The sequence below is a fragment of the Palaemon carinicauda genome, chromosome 24, assembly GCF_036898095.1.
Source record: "Palaemon carinicauda isolate YSFRI2023 chromosome 24, ASM3689809v2, whole genome shotgun sequence".
Classification (NCBI taxonomy): Eukaryota; Metazoa; Arthropoda; class Malacostraca; order Decapoda; family Palaemonidae; genus Palaemon; species Palaemon carinicauda.
The window spans coordinates 11,862,244-11,884,987 of record NC_090748.1 but is presented as its reverse complement, the minus strand read 5'-3'; the positions used below and the strand labels follow the sequence as shown (position 1 = coordinate 11,884,987).

The 22,744-nt window shown below is 35.6% G+C and overlaps 1 protein-coding gene across 3 annotated transcripts in view; it reads left to right on the top strand.

The window, feature by feature from the left end:
- The window catches only part of LOC137618082 (long-chain specific acyl-CoA dehydrogenase, mitochondrial-like), a 55,022-nt gene extending 35,940 nt beyond the window's left edge, over positions 1–19,082 (top strand). For all 3 annotated transcript variants that reach the window (XM_068348057.1, XM_068348055.1, XM_068348056.1), the window contains 6 exons: positions 3,955–4,119; positions 5,221–5,452; positions 6,472–6,573; positions 7,330–7,443; positions 13,201–13,328; positions 18,479–19,082. In XM_068348057.1, the coding sequence (XP_068204158.1) occupies positions 3,955–4,119; positions 5,221–5,452; positions 6,472–6,573; positions 7,330–7,443; positions 13,201–13,328; positions 18,479–18,665 (928 nt within the window). In that variant the 3' untranslated portion in view covers positions 18,666–19,082. The remainder of the gene's footprint in view (positions 1–3,954; positions 4,120–5,220; positions 5,453–6,471; positions 6,574–7,329; positions 7,444–13,200; positions 13,329–18,478) is intronic.
- The last annotated feature ends 3,662 nt before the right edge of the window (positions 19,083–22,744 follow it).

Sequence of the window (22,744 nt, the reverse complement as noted above, 5' to 3'; positions counted from 1 at the left end):
CATGAAGTTAGAGCTGTAGGAACTTCTGTAACTTTTAAACTAAACTGTTCTCTGCAAAGCATCGCGTATACAGCCTTGTGAAGGGGTAATCCTGTATTTGCCTTGCATTACTTATACCGTATCCAGTCTCTTTATGAGGACGTCTACGTTTTGGGATCACTCGTAATGAGTGAAGTAGTAGGTGAAACATCCACCACTACATTTCCCTAATTTCCTAGTACCCTTGTTCTTCTCTTGGAACTGTTATATATATTTTTTATGATTGTACGTGAAGATTGGTCGGCACTCTTCCGCAATCTTTGATCTAGTCAGGTGGTCATTTTGTTCCTAGAGAGTGCCCGGAACAAGGGTATTAGTTGAGGTCCTGCCATGTTATAGGTTATTGAACCGTTTGACAGCTCCTAGAGATCATCAGCCCCCTGGGTGGACCGCTGGATCTCCTAAGGATAGCAGACAGAATGAGGCAGAGCATTGCTGTCAGCTTCCTTATCAGGTGAGAACTGCTTAAGTTGTTTATGTAACTCTTAAGTGAATTTCCAATTATGCAGCTGTCTCTGACCCGCCACCAATGGGTGTCAATCTGCCATTATATAACCAGCGGGTAAGTTTTATATTTAAAAATGATATTTTCATAAAATAAATTTTTGAATATACTTACCCGCTGGTTATATAAGTTTAAAACCCACCCTCTTCCCCTCTATAGACCGTGAGGCATGGAAAATCTGAATTGGTTGGGTATAGTTCTACCTGTAGTACCGCAAGGGCGCTAGGGTACACCTGGCATATCTGCGCTAAGCCGCGCGAGATTTTGAATTTCCTGCCGAGGCGTCCAGGGACTTTAGCCATTATATAACCAGCGGGGAAGTATATTCAAAAATTTATTTTATTTTGAAAATATCTTTTTTTATATGTCCCTACCATCATCATAACACTCCTCAATCAAACACAGTGCCTTGGAATATGTTGCTCATAGTGTGAGGGTTAAAATTTTTTTGAAAAAGTCATCTAATTCTGCATACTGAGCAAATGTGCAGTTTTGAAGACTTTGGAAAAAAACGTACAATACTTTACTATCCTGATCTACTATACAAACTTCAAGCAAACCACTTAGACATTTTTATAATTACACAAAATGAACAAGCTGCTGGAGTTACTTGTTGCTGCTCTTGCCAAATGGGTTGGTATGTCCTAGTACCACAGGGGCACCCATGCATTTACTTAAGTAATTACTTGAGAAGGTGGCAGCCTTGGATGACTTGGGAGCTTTGCAAGGAAGTGTATCTTACTGATAGGAGAGCTTATGAAGTTTTTCTTTTAAGGGTCACATTTTAGAGAATAAATAGAAGTGAGCCTGAGTAAGCACATTTATTGAAATATTTGGCCTGAAGAGGCCAAAATAAGTCTGTCCTGGGTGACCGAATTCTTATCCCTTGGTGTTGTGCCTGTGCAGCAACAGGCACAAAGATCTCATGAAACTTCTGGTGCTTGGACAAGCCTATTGAGGTATGTCTTGTTAGTGAACCTTAGATATATATTTGAGGCTATGAAATTATGCATCCCTCAGATGGATAGATGCTAGGAAATTGCTTGTGTGGATTGACGGTCTCATGATATTTAATGCTACAACTCCATCCTGAAGGTAATTTTATGTAGGTTATGTTAAATGTTGGTGTTAGAAAACAACACGAAACTATGAGTTACAGTTTTAATCAACATTTTGGTGTGGACAGGTTGTTGCATCTTTAGCTGATATTTCTATGAATGTTTTTTTTATGAACAGTACGGTTCATGTTCATCAACCATAAATAATTTTTTCTTTACCTTAGGGTCAAAGTGATTACCAGCTGTAATTTTTAGCTAAGGCCTTTAGTACAAAACAGTATACTTTTTTCCTTTTTTAAAAAGCAAACAATATTGGTTCACAACTTGATAAGCTTATAATAGAGTATAGTAACCAGAACATCAATTCCAATGGAAACAAGTAACACATTTCTTCGTAAATCTTAAGTCAACACTCCAGGAAATTTTGTGAGAAGTCTAAAGCATCTGTTTGAAACTGAACAAAAGTTATAACTAGATAATTTGCTGTCTTACTGTAGTAGGGTTAGGAATATCAGGGCACATTGTAGTTTAGTCAAAACAACTATGAAACAGTTGTGGTCACATATTTGCTTGAAATGCATTTCATCAACATGGAGGCCGCTCATGTTAATATTTTTGCTACTTTTAAATTGTTAGCTATCTGGAATAAACTAGTAAAACATCATTGCCATTAATTTTAAATGTAAATTTCAGTGAAAATCTTGTAATAAGTATTTTGAGAATTTTTAGGCCATTACCTTAACCACAACAACAGCTACGAATGATCTCAAACAGTGGTAAGAAGAGCATTAAATCAAAACATTGATTAAGAAATTAAATGGGGGTATCAATTTTCTTTATTTTGCAAACTTCCATTACAGTCATATCAACCACGGCTAGTTGCTAAGATGGATTATGATACAGGCTCTATAATGGGTCCTTTAGATTGTTAAGAAAAGAATTGCCCATCCCATTGATGTCTTCAATCTCAATTAAAAGGAGCCTCATTATCATGAGGGCATAATTTGTCTTCATGATCCTTTTCACAGAATCTATGTTTACAAGAAGGTCAGTTTCTGTAAGACCATGGACTAGGGCAATTGAGAATTTTTCCATTATAAGCCGCTTTTCTTGCAACGTGTCCTTCCTTACTTTCGAACAGTATCTAGATTTGCTTCTTCAAGAGTCAAGCTCTTCTGCCATATTCTGGTGGGTTAGCAGGTCCCCTGCAATTACAGTTTTACTGTACTTGACAGATAATTTTCAGCATTTGCCTGCGTTTATAGAATATACAGCACTAGAATACTTTTTCTCATTTATACAAAATCCCTTGAGAAAAGTATGATATATGACGTGTTTCAACTGTGGTCACTCTAAAATTCATAGCAAATTTGGCTGTTCAGTTTTTGGGGAAAATTGTTTCAGTTAGTAAACCAATTGAATTGAGCTGCTCCTGGCCAATGCCAATTGAAGGGATGGCCAACTACTTAACTGAAGCAGCACCCTGAATCCCAAAGGGAGGTTTGTGCTTTATATTCCCAGCCTACTTAGAAGTTGAGCCTGGATTTTTCAGGAACATAGTTTTTATATGTGGTTATTATGAGTCTTAAAGGGTGAAAGACCCAAGGTCAGAGTCGTCTTTTATTTATCCTGACTTTGAGGATATTGGTGATCACATACTTTTTTTTTTTTTTTACATGTCACCCCATTAGTTCAATGCCTTTTTTTTTTCGTCACTATATTTCTGTCTCCCCAACCCCCACACACAAATTAAAAGTTGATTTTTATGATGGTTTCCAGCATTTTCCTTTGTGCATTTTTTCAGAAACTCGTCCATTTAGAGCACCCGTGACATTCTACTCCCAAGTTTTAACTATTAGTTTCTACCAGCATCTTGACAATTGTCCACATTTCACATCCAAAAAGCATAATGTAGTTTTCACTTTTTGTTTCCTCTTTATTGACAATTTCATACTTTATGATAAATTCCCTTTTGTGTTTCCATATGTTTCATCGTCCTTTTATTGAAAAAAGTAAAAGTTGTTTTTGTGTAATTTCTTTATATTTCAGTGTTGATTATTAAGTCCATCACACTGATAATGAAAATAAATGAAATTTTACTAAACTTATGATTATGATTTCTAGCAATTATGTAGGGGAGACCTTCCTCCTAAAGATTTTTCTTGGCAGACTTAATCAGGATAAGATTATGAAATACAGTACTGTACTGTACTGTTTATAATAAGAATTAACTTCAAAGGATACTGGATAACTTTTATGTTTATGTTTTCAGAAAAGTATAGGGATACTTAAATTAAAAAGGATCTGTGTAGACCATTAATTTTTTTCTCATCCACAAAATTCTTCTTCCAGGTCATACGTTAATTGCTCTGGTCCAGGCTTTGCCCTTCATTCACAAATTGTTATGCCATACATAACACATTATGGCACTAAAGACCAAATTGATAGGCTAATTCCTGACATGGTGGCTGGCCGCAAGATTGGTGCCATTGCTATGACTGAGCCTGGTGCAGGAAGGTGAGTTTCACAATATTAATTTAAATCATTAGAAACTGTTACTTTTAATCTAAAAGTAGGCATTATTTATTGGTTTCGGTTCATTCTGACAAAACTAAAGACTTTATTCTAATGACTGGATAGCATAGAAACTAAAAAAAATCCAATGAGTTTATAGTTTTTCCTTTGTATAATTACAGTATATAAAAGACTTGCTTACAATTTAGTTCCTGGTTATTTATAACATTTAATTACTCGAGTGCTATGTATGGATGAGATCATGGTGAGGGGTAGATTGAGATGGTTTGGGCATGCTCTTCGCACTCCCCAAGAGAGATTAGTTCGCCAAACTTATAACTAGGCTCCACATGGAACTAGAAGAGTTGAAAGACCCAGGCCTACATGGCTGAAAACCATTAAGTGTGAAGTGGGAGATGATGAGTGGAGAAGTATTGAATTGAAAGCTCAAGATAGAGAAGACAGGCAAAATCTAACAGTCCCCCTTTGCGTCAATAGGCGTAAGAGATGAGGATGAAAGATATTGAAGTGTGTGAATTGGATCTTGAAACAACAAATGTGCATGCAATTAAATTTGAATGACCTCAGTTTGTCAGATTTCTACCTGGTTTGATTTGATACTTTTTTTGATGAATCTCTTGACTTGAAAGGTGTGTAAAGCAGTCTAGTTTAAGCCAGAAACTATGTTGAATTCTTGGTAACTATTTGATGTCTTGAAAGTTTTATAATGTAGGCTTCATTTTACAAAATTTTGAGAATAGATGAACCTTGTGACTGGCAAAAAGTTATTTAAAATGTTGGAGAGAGAAGAAGGGCGAAGGGGATCTGTGGCTGGTTAGATTGCAGTTTCCAAATACTTATTTCATATTTGTCTTGACATGAGAAAAATTATTATCACCAGGAAGTGTGACACTGCTAGGGGATTTTTTGAATTTAGGGGGAGAAAATATGAGATGCAATCAAATTATCCTTTGAAAGTTGGTATTTTGTTAGACATAATGATTTTTTTTTCTGTGAAATTCAGGTGTGGACAAGTTTCCCTTGTTTTATCTTATAATGACTGCCTGAACAAATTGACATTATTTTAATATTTTCTGGTTGCAGTGATTTGCAGGGTGTAAGGACAAATGCACGGAAGGATGGGGATGACTGGATTCTTAATGGTTCCAAAACTTTCATAACTAATGGTTACATGAGTGATGTTGTTCTTGTTGTTGCTGTCACCAATCCTAGCGCAAAGACAGCAGCTCATGGAATATCCCTGTTTCTTGTTGAGGAAGGAATGCCAGGATTCAGAAAAGGAAGAAAACTGGAAAAAATGGGCATGAAAGCACAGGTTAGTTTTGCATCTTAATTCTGTTGATTGTTTGTACGTGGTTGCTCATGAGTAGTGAGCAGTGGGCCGATTTTATTGCAAAGCACTACAAGAAGAAATATTTTTAGGGTCAATTTACACGTGTTTAGTACTTTACATTATATTTTGAACGTAGTCATAATCATGATTATATAAAAAAGACTATTGAATTTTTCTTGAATGTGGGATTCAAAAATAAGAAGAAGGTACAGTAGTTTGTTATCAATTTTTAGGTATGAGATAATTAGAATAGCTTTTGCAACTTTGTAAACTATCAGTGATAGTAACTATTGTTTAATGAAATGCGACCACAAGTGGTGTACGTTGTATAATACAGTATACATTTGAGAGAGGGATGCATGGCACTGTACAACTTTAACAGTATTCATACAAAAAGAAGGAACTGTTACCTGTAAAATTTACTCTTTAATTCATACGGTACAGATGGGCGTTGTTAAAAGATATATATTTAAAGATTATTGCTGTTCTTCCTTTCATGTTGCACACTTTACACATTTCATTCACACAATTTTTTTTTGTATCAATGAGTGTTAGGCAATGAATACATAATCCTATTATGCACGTAATTATACCACATGGGTTGTACTTTTTAAAGGATTGGACACTAAATCACACACCCATATTTCCTCTATCTAATATGTAGAATTTCACAAATTGTATTTGCTTACAAACTTGAGCACATTTTGTGCCTCATTCTTTGCTTTACGTTAATTTTTATGTTCATATATTGGGGGCGTTATAAGTATTGATTAAAGAAAATCCATGCTGTAGTTTAGTGCATGTCTACCAACTCATTATATCATGTAATTAGAGATATTTAAATCATTATACTGTTCCTTTATTTTGAGTTAAGATTGATTAAAACTGTTTTTTGTTCTTTCCCATTGCCTGCTTTCTGCATATAAAAAGTTTTGTCATAAGGATAACTTGAAGCAGTATTATGGTTATGGGGATATGATTTAAAACTGACTCTTTTGCAGGATACAGCTGAACTCTTCTTTGATGATGTGCGACTTCCTTCTTCTGCCTTGTTAGGAAAAGAAAATCATGGATTCTACTATTTAATGAATGAATTGCCTCAGGTAGTGTACTGGAAAGGTTTACTTTTCAAATTTTATACTGTACAGTAAACAAGTTTAGCCTTACATATTAGTTATACATAGACATAGGTGCTCGGCTGTCTATGATCAAATTATAACACTTTTCAAACATGTTATGTTATTGTACAGTAAGTAAAGGTGTTTGTGGAAAGGATAAGGAAATTGTAAAAGTTTATAATTGTCAATTTGGCTTCATGCAATAGTAATCCAGGACAATTTTTTAACACAGTAATTATAGGAAATAATACCAAAAAGTAATGAGATCATACAACATATTTTTGATAGCGTACTGTGCCGACTAATTAAGTTTCCTGTGTGAGGGCATGGAGTACCAGAAAGACAAAGTTTGTGATTTTATACCATCCACACAATAGATCTAGAATAAATGGCTGTCAGGACATCAGTTTTAGATAAGTCAATCAAGAGTGATAGTTGAGCCCCTTGCTGTTTATTATGGTTATTTTTTTTCTATGTAGATACAACTTATTTTGTGGAAGTGATCTGTGCAAGTTTTGTTCTTGATTCAGTTGTTAAAGAAAATTGTGTCAGTAAACATTGGTTACAGTAGTTTCATCTATAGAGCTAATGGTTGCAGTATTTTCTTCTATAGAGCTAAGTCATGTAGGGCAAAGTAGCCTAATGCCAAAAAGTATTCTGTATGGATATGAATGTATAAGTATTTTGTAGTCGTAGCAATTGACCTTAAAGTGTCTTGTTTTCAGTATTTTTGTCTTTCAGGAACGTCTACTAATCGGCATCATGTCTTGTGCCAATTGTGAATGGCAATTTGAGGAAACTCGTGCTTATCTCCGTGCAAGGAAAGCTTTTGGAAAGACATTGTCAAATCTTCAAGTAAGTTGCCTTTACCATTATGAATTTTAGTGATATCGAATTACATGAACCACACTTTTATGAGACACATCATTGAGTACTGTAGTTACATAAACCTCGTAGTGGTTTTTTTTTTTTTTTTTTTTTTTTTTTTTTTTTTTTTTTTTTTTTTTTTTTTTTTTTATGTTATAGGTGATGAATGCAAGAGTTAGGTGATGAATGCAAAAGTTGATGGGAGAAGTACAAGAGGAAGGCCAAGGTTTGGGTGGATGGATGGAGTGAAGGAAGCTCTGGGTGATAGGAGGATAGATGTGAGAGAGGCAAGAGAGCGTGCTAGAAATAGGAATAAATGGCGAGCGATTGTGACGCAGTTCCGGTAGGCCCTGCTGCTGCCTCCGATGCCTTAGATGACCGCGGAGGTAGCAGCAGTAGGGGATTCAGCATTATGAAGCTTCATCTGTGGTGTATAATGTGGGAGGGTGGGCTGTGGCACCCTAGCAGTACCAGCTGAACTCGGTTGAGTCCCTTGTTAGGCTGGAGGAACGTAGAGAGTAGAGGTCCCCTTTTTTGTTTTGTTTCATTTGTTGATGTCGGCTACCCCCCAAAATTGGGGGAAGTGCCTTGATATATGTATGTATTATGTTATATTAAGGGTAAATAGTTTATTGAAGGTAATATACAGTAATCTGAAGTCTGAAAAATATTACAAAATGTACTTGCTTTATTATACTACCGTGAGTATATTATACCTACTAAAGAAAACCATTAAAATAGGCATCGTTAAGTCAGGTGTAACCTTCATTGATATAACTTTTGTCCGTCTGCTTTCAGCCGCCATTATGAATTTCAGTATATATACCGTTTCTGTACATTTAGTCTTTATTTCATGTAATCATATGCATAGCCTATGTAAGAACACGGTTTGTCTGTAGCATTAACCTACTTTGCATGTAAACACCTTTGTCAACATTAGCAAATCATCATTCTTCATTTGTATTGGAAAATATTATTTAAAAAAATCTAGAGCAAATGTAAAAGTACAGTATTAAACTGCATTAAATTACACTGCAGTAGAGGAATAGAGTACTGTAGATATGAATGGACAAGCATATAATAGCCCATATATACAGAATATCTGTTTACAAATAAGTGAAAAAAATTTTTGCTTGGCAGCATATAAGAAATATTCTTAAAGCATAAGGAGGTTATGGGAAGTTGGTAACTAGTGTTACTAGGCATGAAACAAATTTTTAATTATCTTCTAATTTGATAGTTCATAATTAATTGGTAATAAATGCCAGTAACATTTCATGTCCAGTATTGCTATAGAACATTGTGTGCACTACAATACCTCATATACCACTTCTTACCCTTACCTTTAACTGCACCTATAGACACAATGCTTTAATAAAAGGTTCCTTAACCTTGGTTATATTAGCTATGCAAGACAGATGGTTAAAGTATTTGATAAAAACTATGCTGTATAAAAAATTAACCATTAAACAGATATTGAATTATTTATCAGTCCCAAACTAATGTAATGTGTATTAGATTTATATCTTAATATCACTTTTCATGGGTGGTAAAGGACAATAATTACCGTATTTTCCGTGTCATAAGACGCACCTTTTTTCACGAAAAATGCCCCCCAAAATCACCCTGCGTCTTAGCACTAAGAAAAAGTTGTATAAGGGAGTTTGACACACCTCAGACACCAAACTATTGACATACAAGCACTCAAACTCACGAGAGATAGAATATAAACCTACAATTATCATTCATATGATATGAATTCATTCATTTTTATGTTGCACTATATTTAACGAAGTACAGTAGCAAATTATTTGTTTATTTTGGTGATCAGCTGATGACTCGCTAACACCCCCCCCCCCCCCCCCCACAAGTAACATGCCAACTAGTGGTCTCATAGTAGAAGACGCTATGACATATTACAGTGGAACCTCTACATACGATTGTCTTTACATAAGATTGTTCCAACATCGGAAGTAAAATTCCATCAAATTTTTGTCTCAACACCCGAAGTAATGCTCCAACATCCGATGTAGATCTTGTTTACGCCGGTAGATGGCAGCACGTAAGAGGGACGCCATTGAGCGTCGACTGCTCTGTTCTCTGTTCTTGTGTGTATCGTGTGGTTGTTCTCTGTTTGGTCTGTTATTAACAGTACTTATTTTCTTCCTTTCATCACATTTCCTTTTTGATTTTACCTATAATCATGGTGCCTAAGAAGCTAAGTTTCAGTACAGGTAGTGGTGAGAAAAGGAATAAGGCAATTCTTTCATTAGAATTGAAGCAAGAAATTATAGAAAAACATGAGAGCAGTGTGCATGTGAGTGATATGGCTAAACATTATGGCCGGAATAGGCCTATGATCTCTACGATCATCAAGCAGAAGGCAGCCATTAAAGCAGATAAACCATCAAAGGGGATCACCATTATTACAAGACATCATAGCAATACCCTGGAAGAGATAGAACGCCTTTTGTTGATAGGGATAAAGGACAGAGAGATTGTTGGCAACGATCATTTGTGAGAAGGGCCAGCGGGATGAACAGAAAGAAAGAAAAAAGTGAAGCAAAGAAAACCAAGATAGCATTAACAAGCTCTTTTAAAAAAGTCCTCTCTCTTTTTCTATTTCTCTCTAAACATAGCATTAACATGTTCTTTAAATAAAATCTCTCTCTCTCTCTCTCTCTCTCTCTCTCTCTCTCTCTCTCTCTCTCTCTCTCTCTCTCTTGTTCTTCTTCGCTGTTATAGTGTTAGAGACGTCTATTATTTTTTTTCCAAGAGAGAGAGAGATTAAAAAAAAATGTGTACACAATCATATGTACACAACACATTTTTGTTTAATCTCTCTCTCTCTCTCTCTCTCTCTCTCTCTCTCTCTCTCTCTCTCTCTCTCTCTCTCTCTCTCTCTCTCTCTCTCTCTCTCTCTCTCTCACTATTACTATTACTAGAATTTTACATCTTTACCCAAATTTTATAAAGAACCTTTGGCGACACTGCTTTCATCAGGCAAACAACCCTTGAAACCCCAAGCACCATGAGTAAACGTGTAGTTTTGGTGGAAACTACGAGTGGTTTAGTTGTTTCTTATAAGAATATGTAATAGAATTGGGATAATCGGCATATACCTAATAAATATTATCTTGAACATTTCATAATACACCCAAAATAAGAAAAGTTACTGTGCCAGACAATAATCACGCTAGAGTCGCTGACCAGGATTTCTGCCAAGAAGTTTTTAAAATCCTCATTTTTTTTTTTTTCCAACTGCTTTGCTAATTCAAGGATGCATCTTACCACTTGTAGCGTCTTATCACACGGGAAATACGGTATTAGTATCCTTTGTTTAAGACAAGTAATGATAAAGTTCTAGTTCATTGGATAATTTTCTGTTCATGACAAACTCACCGACTTATTCAAATTTAGGGATAAATATATAAAACAATTGTGAAATGTTGGTGCTACAATAGATTACCAAATGTGATACGTTTAGTCACAATGAGAAAATTGTGTTAGGTTAATTTGTGAAACAAGCGTCCAGATTCACTAAAAGATAACAAACACGTCAGATTTTTTTTAATATTAGCAAACCTTTTTGATTTACTCATTAATACCTATTCCTCTAATTTTATTTATTTATTTATTTATTATTATTATTACTAGCTGGTCTACAACCATAGCCTGAAGAAAAGGATGCTACAAGTCCAATGGCTCCAACAGGAAAAAATAGCTTAGTGAGGAAAGGAAATAGGGACATAAACTATATATTAGAAGTAATGAATGAAAATATATAAAATATCTCAAGATCAGTAATAGCATTAGAATAGATGTAATATAAATTACACTGTAAAGATGTCAACCTGTTCAACAAAGAAAAAAAAACATTCACTGTTCGTTTGAACTTATGAAGGTCCACTGATTCAATTGCCTAATTAGGAAAATTATTCCATAATCTGGTCACAACTGGATTAAAACTTCCAGAATACAGTAAAGTATTGAACCTTATGGTAAGGAAGGCAAAACTCTTAGAACTAACTGACACCTAGTATAGGATGGTTCAGTCTGGGAAGATCTGAATGTAGAGCATAGTCAGAATTATGGAAAATCTTTTGAAATGTGCATAAAGAACTAACTGAACGATGGTGCCAGAGATTAATTTCAAGATCAGGAATAAGAAATTTAATAGACTGCAAACTTTTAGCCAACAAATTAAGATAAAAGTCAGCAGTTGAAGACCAGACAGAACAAAACTTGAATCAAGATAGAATGAAAGAATTAAAAAAATTCTTCAGAATAGATTGAGCAACAAAAATTTTAAAAGACTTTCAATAAACAAATTTTTTGTGCAATTAAAGAAGAAAGACCATATTTTTCTCAAAAGATCAGGCTATGCATTATTTTTATGTTTCTCCAGTTTGTTTTTAAAACTGAATGATTTTCTATTCAGAAGAGGAAATTACTAGACCAGGGTAAGGTTTTCGGGTTGTCTAACCTAGGTCAGTCATTGCATATTATATTTTTGCCATATGTTAGTTTTCCAAACACCCCAAAGACATGTGAAGGTTGTTAAGGCGGTTGAAGATTACTGAATTCTCTAGATATCGCTGTATTATTATACTATTATTTTTTTTTTACATTTTCAAATGTAGGGAAAAAAAGTATTACTACTGTATCAGTCTTTTAGGCCTCCTCATCTTTGTTGCCATGTGAAATCCAAGTCACTCATATCTATTCTGTAAAGTATATATAATTTCAAGTTAACAGAGCAGCAGATAGAATCAAACTTTTAAAAATTCTCACCTTGTTTACCAAACTATAACAACTAAGTAATGCAACTATCATCACAGAATCATAAAAAAAACAAGAAGGGAGTAAAATCAGGAATTGAAGTCTTACTCCTCAGATTACTGAATACAGGATAAATTAAACATACACAAGCTAAAGGAACTAAACTACTTAACTGTTTATGGCTTGATCTTTTTCAACTTATTAACATCTAGATTCATTGCTCGAGAACTGGATATCTTCCCAAATCGGAAAAGTGAGATATTTTTCCAAATGGAGGAGCAAAATACGAAAAACTCTACCAGTCAGAGACTAAGCCTATTTAGGTATGGTATCAATATTCACTAAAAGCTGGAGTATAATGAAAAATGAATAATTATTGGCTTGCTAAGGGAAAGCTAGTAGAGTTCTGTACCTATGAGATAGTTGAATATAAGGATAGCTAAAAAAGGAATACAAATAATATTTTTCCTTTTTTTCACCCTTGCCAACTTCATTGCAAAGGTTATGTTTTGATAAGCGTGTGTTTGTGTGTCTTGACTGAATCTCATGAAATTTGGTGGGATGATTGGCCATGATCCAAGGACAATTTGATTAAATTTTGTGAGTGATTGGTTCTAAGGTCAAGGTCGAGGTCAAGGAAACGAAAAGATAAAAAATTTCCTTGTTCCAAATCGTGCCAATTTCTATCCAATTTGAATGAAACTTGTGCCAAAATGTGCATACAGAAATTCATTGCTGATCTTTGTGATAAACCGTATGCTTTCTATGGAGTGCTTGTTCTAATTCTAATTTGAGAAGAAAGTGTTTAGAATTTGTGATGACCACTTCACAGATTTGTTCCGATTTGAATATTGAGTTTTTTGTGTCAACTTGAAATGTTTTAATATACATTCAGGATGTGAAATAACCTCTTTTTTATTTAAGATATTGTGAATGTGGACTCATTGAATTATTTATTTGCAGACTATTCAGCACAAGCTTGCTGAATTGAAAACTGACATCTGTGTCGGCCGTGCGTTTACTGACCAATGCATAGACTTGCATACAAGTGGAAAGCTTGATGGTGGTATGGCATCCATGAATAAATATTGGTAAGTAACTTGAGCAACTTTTTTATATTCATTTTCTTACATAGGATTGTTTTTGTTGAACAGCAGAAAATACCTTCTATAGTTTTTTGGATTAAACGAATAAATTACTTGATTTGATTTCATTAAAATAATGGCCATAATAAAAGAAGGCATTAACCTCCCAAAAAATAATACATTAACTGGAGTGTTAAATATATTTTTGTGTGTTCCGTATGGATTTGCAGGAGCTCTTTCATTTGTCGTCAGAATGTTTAAATGTGCTCCATATTTAATGGATTCTTTAATTACTGTTATATTAGAGAAAAACTGCCAAACTTGGAAGAATTAAAAGTGTGTGATCTTCTTGAACCAAAAGTATAAATTGGTGATGAAATAGTCAAAGTAGCTGTTTATCCAATTAAAAACATAATTCTCCTATTTAGTGGTGAAAGGAAAAATGGTGTGGGTATGTCATTAGATAGCTTTCTTGGGAAGGTGTATGGTACACTTTCTTGAGGAAGTAAGAGATAACTGAAGGTTATATGGTTGAAAAGGAGACAGACGAGAATATGTGGTTGAATTCATAGCAACGAAAGTTGTGCAGTGAATTTTATGAATTTAGATATACTGTACTGTAAAGGGAAAAGGTGTATTTGGCAAATTTGATCCTGTAAAATTCAGAACATGGAATTTATATTATTTTGCAGTTTTAACGGGAAATTTGTCTAGCTTTTATAGAAAACCATGAAAAGCTGGGTGTTGTTTAGCCATTTAAAACTAATTTAAGTACTAATAGGTTAACCCTTTTAATCTCGCCTTCTTGCCAAAAATATTTGCCACTCAACCCCCAAACCTTTTTGTGGGGTACATTTTATTTAAGGCATCTTAACGCAAACGCTATCATCGACAGAACTTTACATCTTTTTTTCTTTTTCCTTTTTTTTTTATCGTATAACTGAATAAATCTCCTTTCCAATGATGCACAGTAGATCCTTGGTTTACAACGGAATCCAATTTTAAGAAATGTTATAAATCAAGTTTTAAAATAGATCATAGCCCATCTAAATACAGTACTGTACTGTACTTTTTGCCCATTTTAAATGACTTAAGTTTTGTATACCTAGGAAAAGTACAAATTATTTTTTTTAAATTTTATGTTGTATGTAAGCACGAAATCGTGTACCTGTGATAATGCAGTTGTAAATTCATAATTCAGGACATAAAAACACACTTTATGACATGGAAACATAACAATAATTAAAAGATAAAACTCATGGAGAGCATTATAGAATGATAAAATGAAACTAACGATAAACACACATCCTTTTTGGTAGCTCCAAAGGAAACACAGTGAATGCCAGGGAACCACTGAAGTAATAAAATCTATTTTTAAAATTCCATTTTTGCAGATTTCGTAAAATTTTCATACCCTTAAGTAACAGACAAAGAACTGATAATAATTAGACATAAAATATGTCCAATGTTGCTGAAGGTTGTAGAAATATTCAGACTGCATACATCCAATGGTGTTCAAAAGGTTAAATTGTTGTTCTAATAAATAATTATAAATTTCTTGATCAAGTTTAATATTTTTTAAATACCATTTGTAACACATTACATTGTGTTAATTGGTCTTTCCATATTTCAATTTCCATATTCCCAGCACAACTTATTTTTACCTATGCTCTTTCAACTGTTTCAATCTAACAGCAGCTTATGTACCTAAGAAACTTACTTCAGCGCTGATTTTATGAATGTCAATCATTACGCAATAGAAAGTGCCATCAACTCAAAATATAAATATTAGTAATATTACATGGTTGAAAATAACCGATTCAAAAGAATCAGCATTTTTCAGTATAAGATAATGTGTAATATCCTCATTCATAAGTTCATTCCCCCAATAACACTGTTGTAGGCACTAAATGATATATAACCACTAAAAAATCTTCCCTTTTTTGATAGAGCCAATAAATTTGCTGTATGAAGTAATACTGTGTAGTACAAGGTTTTATCTGTTAATGGGATATTTTGAATTACAAATACCTTAGCAATTTCTTTCCATTTCATACAATTGGTATATGTTTTAATATTTTCAAGATACCAATACTTTATCACTGAATTATCACCCGTAAAAAGGAACAATTTCAAATCTCAGTCGTCAATGTTGAGATAGGGGTTGATGGGTTACTTTGTTATCAAGTGTTGCAATTTGTTGAGAGAACCACTGCCATTGCCAATAGACTTGGAAAAGGATGGTTAATAAATTGAAATTAGTATTCACAGAGTTTTCCTTCCAAGAGTTAGATACCTGACCTCTCGGTAACAGAGAAGGTAGTGACGTCCATACTTATCAACAATTTCTCAAACCTTTAATTTAAAGAGGCTTACTGTTTATGTAAGGACTATTAAGCAAGACTGTAATAGAAATCGAGATAGTTTCCCATCTCCTAGCTAAAAGTTGGTGAGTATTTCAGATTCAGAAGGTTGAAAGCTAGTTAAAACGAGTTGCCCTTTGAAACTTTTTTTCAAGTAGGAATACACTCTCAAGATCTCAGAGCCTTCTAACTCTATATGTTTTGGAGATTTTGGATAGAGGACTGCAGTCCGTTTGTATTGCAATATCGCAGGATACCCCCACCTGTATTTTTATATTAATAGATAGGTAGCAGCAGTAGGGGATTCAGCATTATGAAGCTTCATCTGTGGTGGATAATGGGGGAGGGTGGGCTGTGGCACCCTAGCAGTACCAGCCGAACTCGGTTGAGTCCCTTGTCAGGCTGGGAGGAACATAGAGGAGAGGTCCCCTTTTTTTTTTGTTTCTTTTGTTTGATGTTGGCTACCCCCCAAAACTGGGGGAAGTGCCTTGGTATATGTATGTAGATTAAGCAGACCACAAGAATGCAATCTCTGGCCTTTTTGGCTATGCACTATGTTTTCAGAAAGTTCCCTTTTCTTCAGCATTATACCGCAGGAACATGACGATAAACAACATGCCTAAGCGATTGTTAGTTATCTCCAGCAAGGTTTCATAGTGTAGAGAAGCATAACATTGATTACAACACAATCCTAGTTGTATTGTTTTACAAGCTCTTATTTTGTCTGCTGCCTATGGTCTCGTCCCACCCAGTTCTACTGCACATATAACTTTATATTACTCCAATTTTCACCTCCATTAGGAGCCCTATGAGAATAAACTATAAATCAGACCTAGGAGGCTTCTCAAACTATTTAATGAGAATTGATAAAACATGCTTTTCACTTCAAGGCCTGATTTCTGGAAAAAGTATCTTTTAATCACAGTACTCAAAGTATTTGAGTAAGATTGTGAGAGTAAAGTCAATGATGCCACTGACAGGATTGCCCCTCATGTTTCCCATAAAAGATTTAAATAATGCACTTCCTGGTCAGCAATGCAAGTTTAATAGACTTCTTTCATCAAGGAAGTAAGGGTGGTAGGAGGTAACTGCAAGCCTTGCTTCCTTCCACATATTTTAGATAACTGTAAATCTTGCAGACCTCCCAATTGTATGTAGTTGTAAGCCTTACATCCCTCAACTTAGTGTAGTTAACTGTAAACCTTGCTTCCATCCACCTGTTATAGGTAACTGCAAACCTTGCTTTCCTCCACATATTGTGGATAATGGCAAGCCTTTTTTTCCACCACTTATTGTAGGTAACTACAAGCCTGTCTTCTCTCCACTTATTGTAGGTAACTGTAAGTCTTTTTCCCTTATAACTATTGTAGGTGAGTGAAACCCTTTCTTCCCTCCATATGTTGTAGGCAACTGCAAACCTTGCTTACCTCCACCCATTGTCAGTAACTGAAGGCTTGCTTGCTTGCTTGCTATTTTGGATAAATGCAAGACTTGCTTCTCTCCACCTATTGTAGGGAACTGCAAGTCTTGTTTCCATCCACTTATTGTAGGTAATTGCAAGTACTGCTTCTCTCGGCCTGTTGTGGCTAACTGCAAGCCTTGCCTATTATTGTTACATATGCAACCTTCCCTGTGAGTGGATGCATACAAAGGTTCTGAAGGCTCAAGGAATTCCATGTTTCAGATAGACCCATTTACAGAGATACATTCATACACATTCAGCTCCCCCTCATTTTTATATATAATCGTTTACCAGATTTCTTGTCATAGAACATTGAGGTTTACAGCATTGGCCACGCAATGTCATGCTACGAGAAGGCGTTCTAGAGGTGCCATTTGAACTTTACAGCTGAATGTATTGTATCGCAACTGTTCGTAGTACAATATTTGTTAGGAAATCCCTATAAACTTGAAAGTCATTGCTATAGAAGTACTATTGAAGGTATCTTTTAAGAAAGTTTTGAGTTTTACATTGATGATATACAAGTTGAGCAGCCTATCAACTCTTTTTAGGTACCATCTTGCTATACCTTGTTTTGCACAATAAATACAAAGATCTTAGCATCATCCTTTCAGCTGTAAGATGCATCTCTTTTCACATTTTACTTCTGCATTTGGTTGTTTTTCCACCGTAGTGTCGAACTTCTTTAACTTGACCTTCCTCTAGTTTTCACCTCACATCAAATGATAAATTCAAAGAAAGCCGATGAAGTGTTGAAAGTGATTTATTGGTATCATTAATCTACTTCATAATAGTATTGCTGTAACGTAGGTTTATGAAATGACATTCTGTCTTTTTAGGGTTCCTGACTGGATATGTGGTTATTTGGGGGCAATTTGTCTTAGTATATATGGCATGCCGGATGAATGTAGATTGAAATCAAATTATATCTTGATTGCTAGCAGTTCGTCCCTATCATACAGAGAAATCAAGTGTTTGAGATAACCAAAAGTTATTGGATGAGCCATGGCACACTCCAAACTTTTGTAGTGCTTGATTACCAACCATTCTTTCATACATATGAGGAACATGTTTTAGGAGTGTGGTCACAATAGTGATAGCACTCTCTTAATAAACCCTTAAAGTCATGTTATTAAATCAGCCATCAGGGAAGTAGTTTAAACAATTTTTAATTACAATATCATTTATAATTAATCCTAAAGAGAAGGGAAAACACCAAGTAGAAGGTATGAAAGGTGAGCTTAAAAAGAGCATGCTTACGGGAGGGTTTTTGTATAAGAAATGAAATTTCAAAAGTAAATTTTCTATATGCTATGATCCTTCCTTTCCAGGCTCACTGACCTTCAAAACCGTGTTGGTTATCAGTGTGTGCAACTCCATGGAGGCTGGGGATACATGTGGGAGTATCCAATTTGCAAGGCCTACGTTGATGCTAAGGTCCAGACCATTTATGGTGGCTCCAATGAAATTATGAAGGAACTTATATCTCGCCAGATTGTTTCAGACAAGAGAGTTTAATTTTAACCATGCAACTTTTATCCACTTGGTGGTGTCAAATTTCAATCAATTTTTATGGAAACAGCATGTTTTGGTAAACCTTGCACATTTTCTTCAAAATAGGGTCCCTCCTTATATTTTGGTGGGATATGGTTTAAGCAACAAATTACTGAAGCCATTTTTTTAGTACTTTTTATTATTTTACTTAGATGTACTTATGCTAATTGAATCAGTACTATAGTATTTCTTAAATTGGTTTTTGATGTATAATCTATGATCTGTAAGCAGATAAGACATGTTGGTTAACATTATTACAGTATTAATTATTTCAGTTTTTTTAAAGCTAGTAATTTTACATGTAATAAAAAATGCAATGCAATTTATTATTAAGTTTATTTGATTACTGTAAATACAAAATAAATATATATTTAATTAAAAGCCAAATTTTTATTAATGTAGTTGTTTTAAATAGCTACAATGAAGCAGTAGAATAAGACCACTGAGTTAATCTCAAGACATGGAACTTGCTTGAATAATTCTTTTGAATGAAATCTGAAAATTTGGAGCAAGTTAAAGTTGAAAAACTTAGCTTAGGTGGGGAGAAACCCAAAGAAATACTCATTTTGCCAAATGATTAGCAAAGAGCGGGGTATTTGAGGCAACAATGGTCTCCACAAAAAAAAAAAAAAAAAAAAAAATATATATATATCAAATAAGCCATATATATTAATACATTAAAGTCTGGATTCTCTTAACGACCTCGGGATCAGAGCCCCAGGCGAAATCACTCTAGACTATAGTATCAGACCGGCCGGGATTTGAACCCTAGTCCAGGATACCTGTATGCCAGTGACCATGCCACTCAGCCACGAAGGCTGAGTGGCATGGTCTTAAACTATATTATAGAAAGAGACCTTGAACATGATAGACCCAACAGAATATAAAATGTTGTACATGCATTATTCATTTACATTACTGTAGTCATAAGAATGAACTAATGGTAAAAGAGGTAATTACTGTACAATAAGCCCCTTCACTGTTCTTTGAACTGTCAAAGCTCAAAGAGATGTAAATTCCTTTTTGATGTTATATAAGATAATCATGTTGCTGTTGCAGCATTAAACTATAAAGAAATATATATTTTCTTTAAAAAGGGGTATGTTGTATACTGCACAGTACTGTACTGAACATACTAATGTCTGTTAGTTATTGCTAACCATCAATCATTGTATAATACTTTTATTGACACACTTTATCCCTTTGAGTGCCAGAAGACATAATTTACAATAGGTGAAAACTACTCCCTTCGGCTCCAAATGACAATCTACGTACAGTAATTATCAGTTTTTTCTCTTATTACCGATATGAAAGTTTTATAAACTACTGTATGCAACATTGTATCAATGAAAATTAAATTTTATTAGCTATATGATGAGGAATGATGTAAAGTCCCATCTTGTATATAATGGTACTGTACTGTATTGAGATGACTTGAGTAAAATGTTCAAGAAAAGTTCAGAGGGCTTCAGGACCAAATCCTTTGGGGCTCAAAGGGTTGAAATGGGTGCTTCTAGTTCAAATTCATATTTTCAATATTAAACTTACCCGATAATCATGTAGCTGTCAACTCCGTTGCCCGACAGAATTCTACGGAAGGGATACGCCAGCGATCGCTATACAAGAGGGGGGTGTACTCACAAGCGCCACCTGTGGCCAGGTACTGCAGTACTTCTTGTTGACACCACTTCAATTTTTCCTCTGTCGTGCTTCCGGCAAGACGTTCATGGATACGCTTATAATTTTGGAGTCTTGTTCACGGTTTTTGGTGAAGTATTGCTCTAAGATTTCAGCTTTCGCTATTCAGGAAGTTTTATTATTAGCTTAGCTAGCTTTTGGAATTAATTTGATTAATTATGGTGACGAAGAGAGTATGAACTCTCTTTCACCTTTTAATGGCCGACCCTTCCCTTAGACGGAAGTGTTGGTGTCTAAGAGAGTATAGACTCTCTTTCTTAATTTTGCTTAACAAAAGTTATAGATTTATTTTTTATCTCTCCGCCTTTTATAGGCCTCTTCGATTAACTTCCTTTTATTATAAACTTATTAAAATTAATTTTTATATTTGTTTATATTCGACCTTTCCTAATAGTAGGCGGTCTTTTCTTGGTACCGAAGTTAATTAACATTGAGCCCGTCATTTCGGTTTTACCTGTTAACATATTATGCTATTTTAATGTTTTTGAAAGAATTTCTTTGATAGTCTCGTACTGTTTTCAAAGTTGAACTAACGTTTTGTTTTGTCTCCGCAGTTGTTGACGTTCAGAACGTTCAACTTGCGCTCTATCGTTACGATAGAGAGAGAATTTTCACGGTGTCACGTTGCAGTAAGAGTAACCGTTTTTAGCGTTTTGTTCATTCTTTCTTAGCTTAATGGTTTTAATTCTAATAAAGGAACTTTTTATTTGGGAAATATTTCAGTTTTTTTCCTTTAACAATAATATGTTTTAACGATATATATGATTGGGCTCTTCTCTCAGGTTCTAAGTCATGAGAGAGAGAGAGAGAGAGATAGAGACGGAGGGAGAGAGAGCTGGATAAACGTTTCGTTCAAGCGAGTAACGTTGTTATCGTTTTTGCTCTTCTCCCTAGTCTCTTTAGGGGAAGAAGGTAAACGTTTCATGAGTTTTATTCTTGTTCTCAAGCTTTATGCGGTGAGAGATTTTAAACGTAGTTTATTTGATCTAGTGTTTAGTCTCTTTCCAGCCACTGAATTATTTATCTTTCATTAGATTTTTCTGTTACATTGTAATTCTGTTTTCGCAATTACTAACTTTTAAGGAAGGATAGAATTGCGTGTTTCAGGTACAAACCACTTAAAGTTTCGAGTTCAGTGAAATAAGTGCAAACAGAAAATCAAAAGTGATAAGTGATTAGCGCAAAGTGTGTCAGTGTTGTGCGTGAGGGTACTTCTGTGCGTGCCAGTCGTCCTCCCAGTCCGGGACCTCTTGCAAGCTCCCAAGCCCAGGGGAGAAGCAATGTCGAAGGGCAAAAGGGTTCGGCAGGCCTTGATCGGCGCACAGAAGTATCCTCGGTGGTTGCGGGCGTGTCTTACAGAGACCGTCACTCCCACCCGCAGACGATTGAGCCCGTCTTTTACTCGTCTGCAGAAGAAATGTCAAGGAGAAAACGCTGGACTCAGGTCTCAAGACCTCTCAAACGCAAAGTCCAGATCTCAAGAGTTCTACAACCTGGTTGCAGTCATTGGATTAGCTCTGACTCTCCGCAGTCATCAGGTGACTGCACACCTCCTAAGAGAGGTAAGGTGATGCCGCAACAGACCTCATCTTCTGTTAAGGCTTTGCCTCAGCAGACCTTAGCGTCTGTCGACCCCAAGATGACTTTGCTGCAGTCCATACAGTCACAGCTTGCGGTCTTAATGCGTGAGTGTCAGGCTGAGAAGGTTACACCTCCTCCTGCGATCGCTCCGCCTCACCGCAGTCCAGTCTGCCAGGCGTACGAAGTTGAGGTTCCTCAGGATACCTTACCGCGTACTGAGTTGCCAGTTACCAGCGGTGTGCAGCAACCTCCGCCTTCCTTAAGGCAACCTCAGCAATGGGAGCAGGAGTCTTATGCCTTACTTCCTCCGCTTCCGCCTGCAGTTCCACCAGCGAGGCATCAATCTCTTGAGGTACGACAACCTCTTCCATCCATGAGGCAGCCACCTCAGCACTCGCTGCAGCGACCTCAACCCTCCTCAAGGCGAGAGCCTCAACTCCTTAGGCTAGCACCTCAGGAACCTCAACTCGCGAGACAAGAACTGCGTTCTGCGCAGCCGCTACCTCAACTCTCGCAGCTCACACCTCAGGAACCTCAACTCGTTCCTCAGGAACCTGCTACTGCGCATCCGCTACCCTTACAGCAAGCGCAACTCTTGAGACAAGAAACTCATGCTAGGAGTCAGCCACCTCAACGCATGCATCTGCCACTTTCTCCTCAACTTGAGCCTCTTCCCATTCAACTTTGAAATAACAAATGACAATAATAACACCTCATTACTTTCATAACTTGCATTTGTAATCATATACATGTATGCCTACACA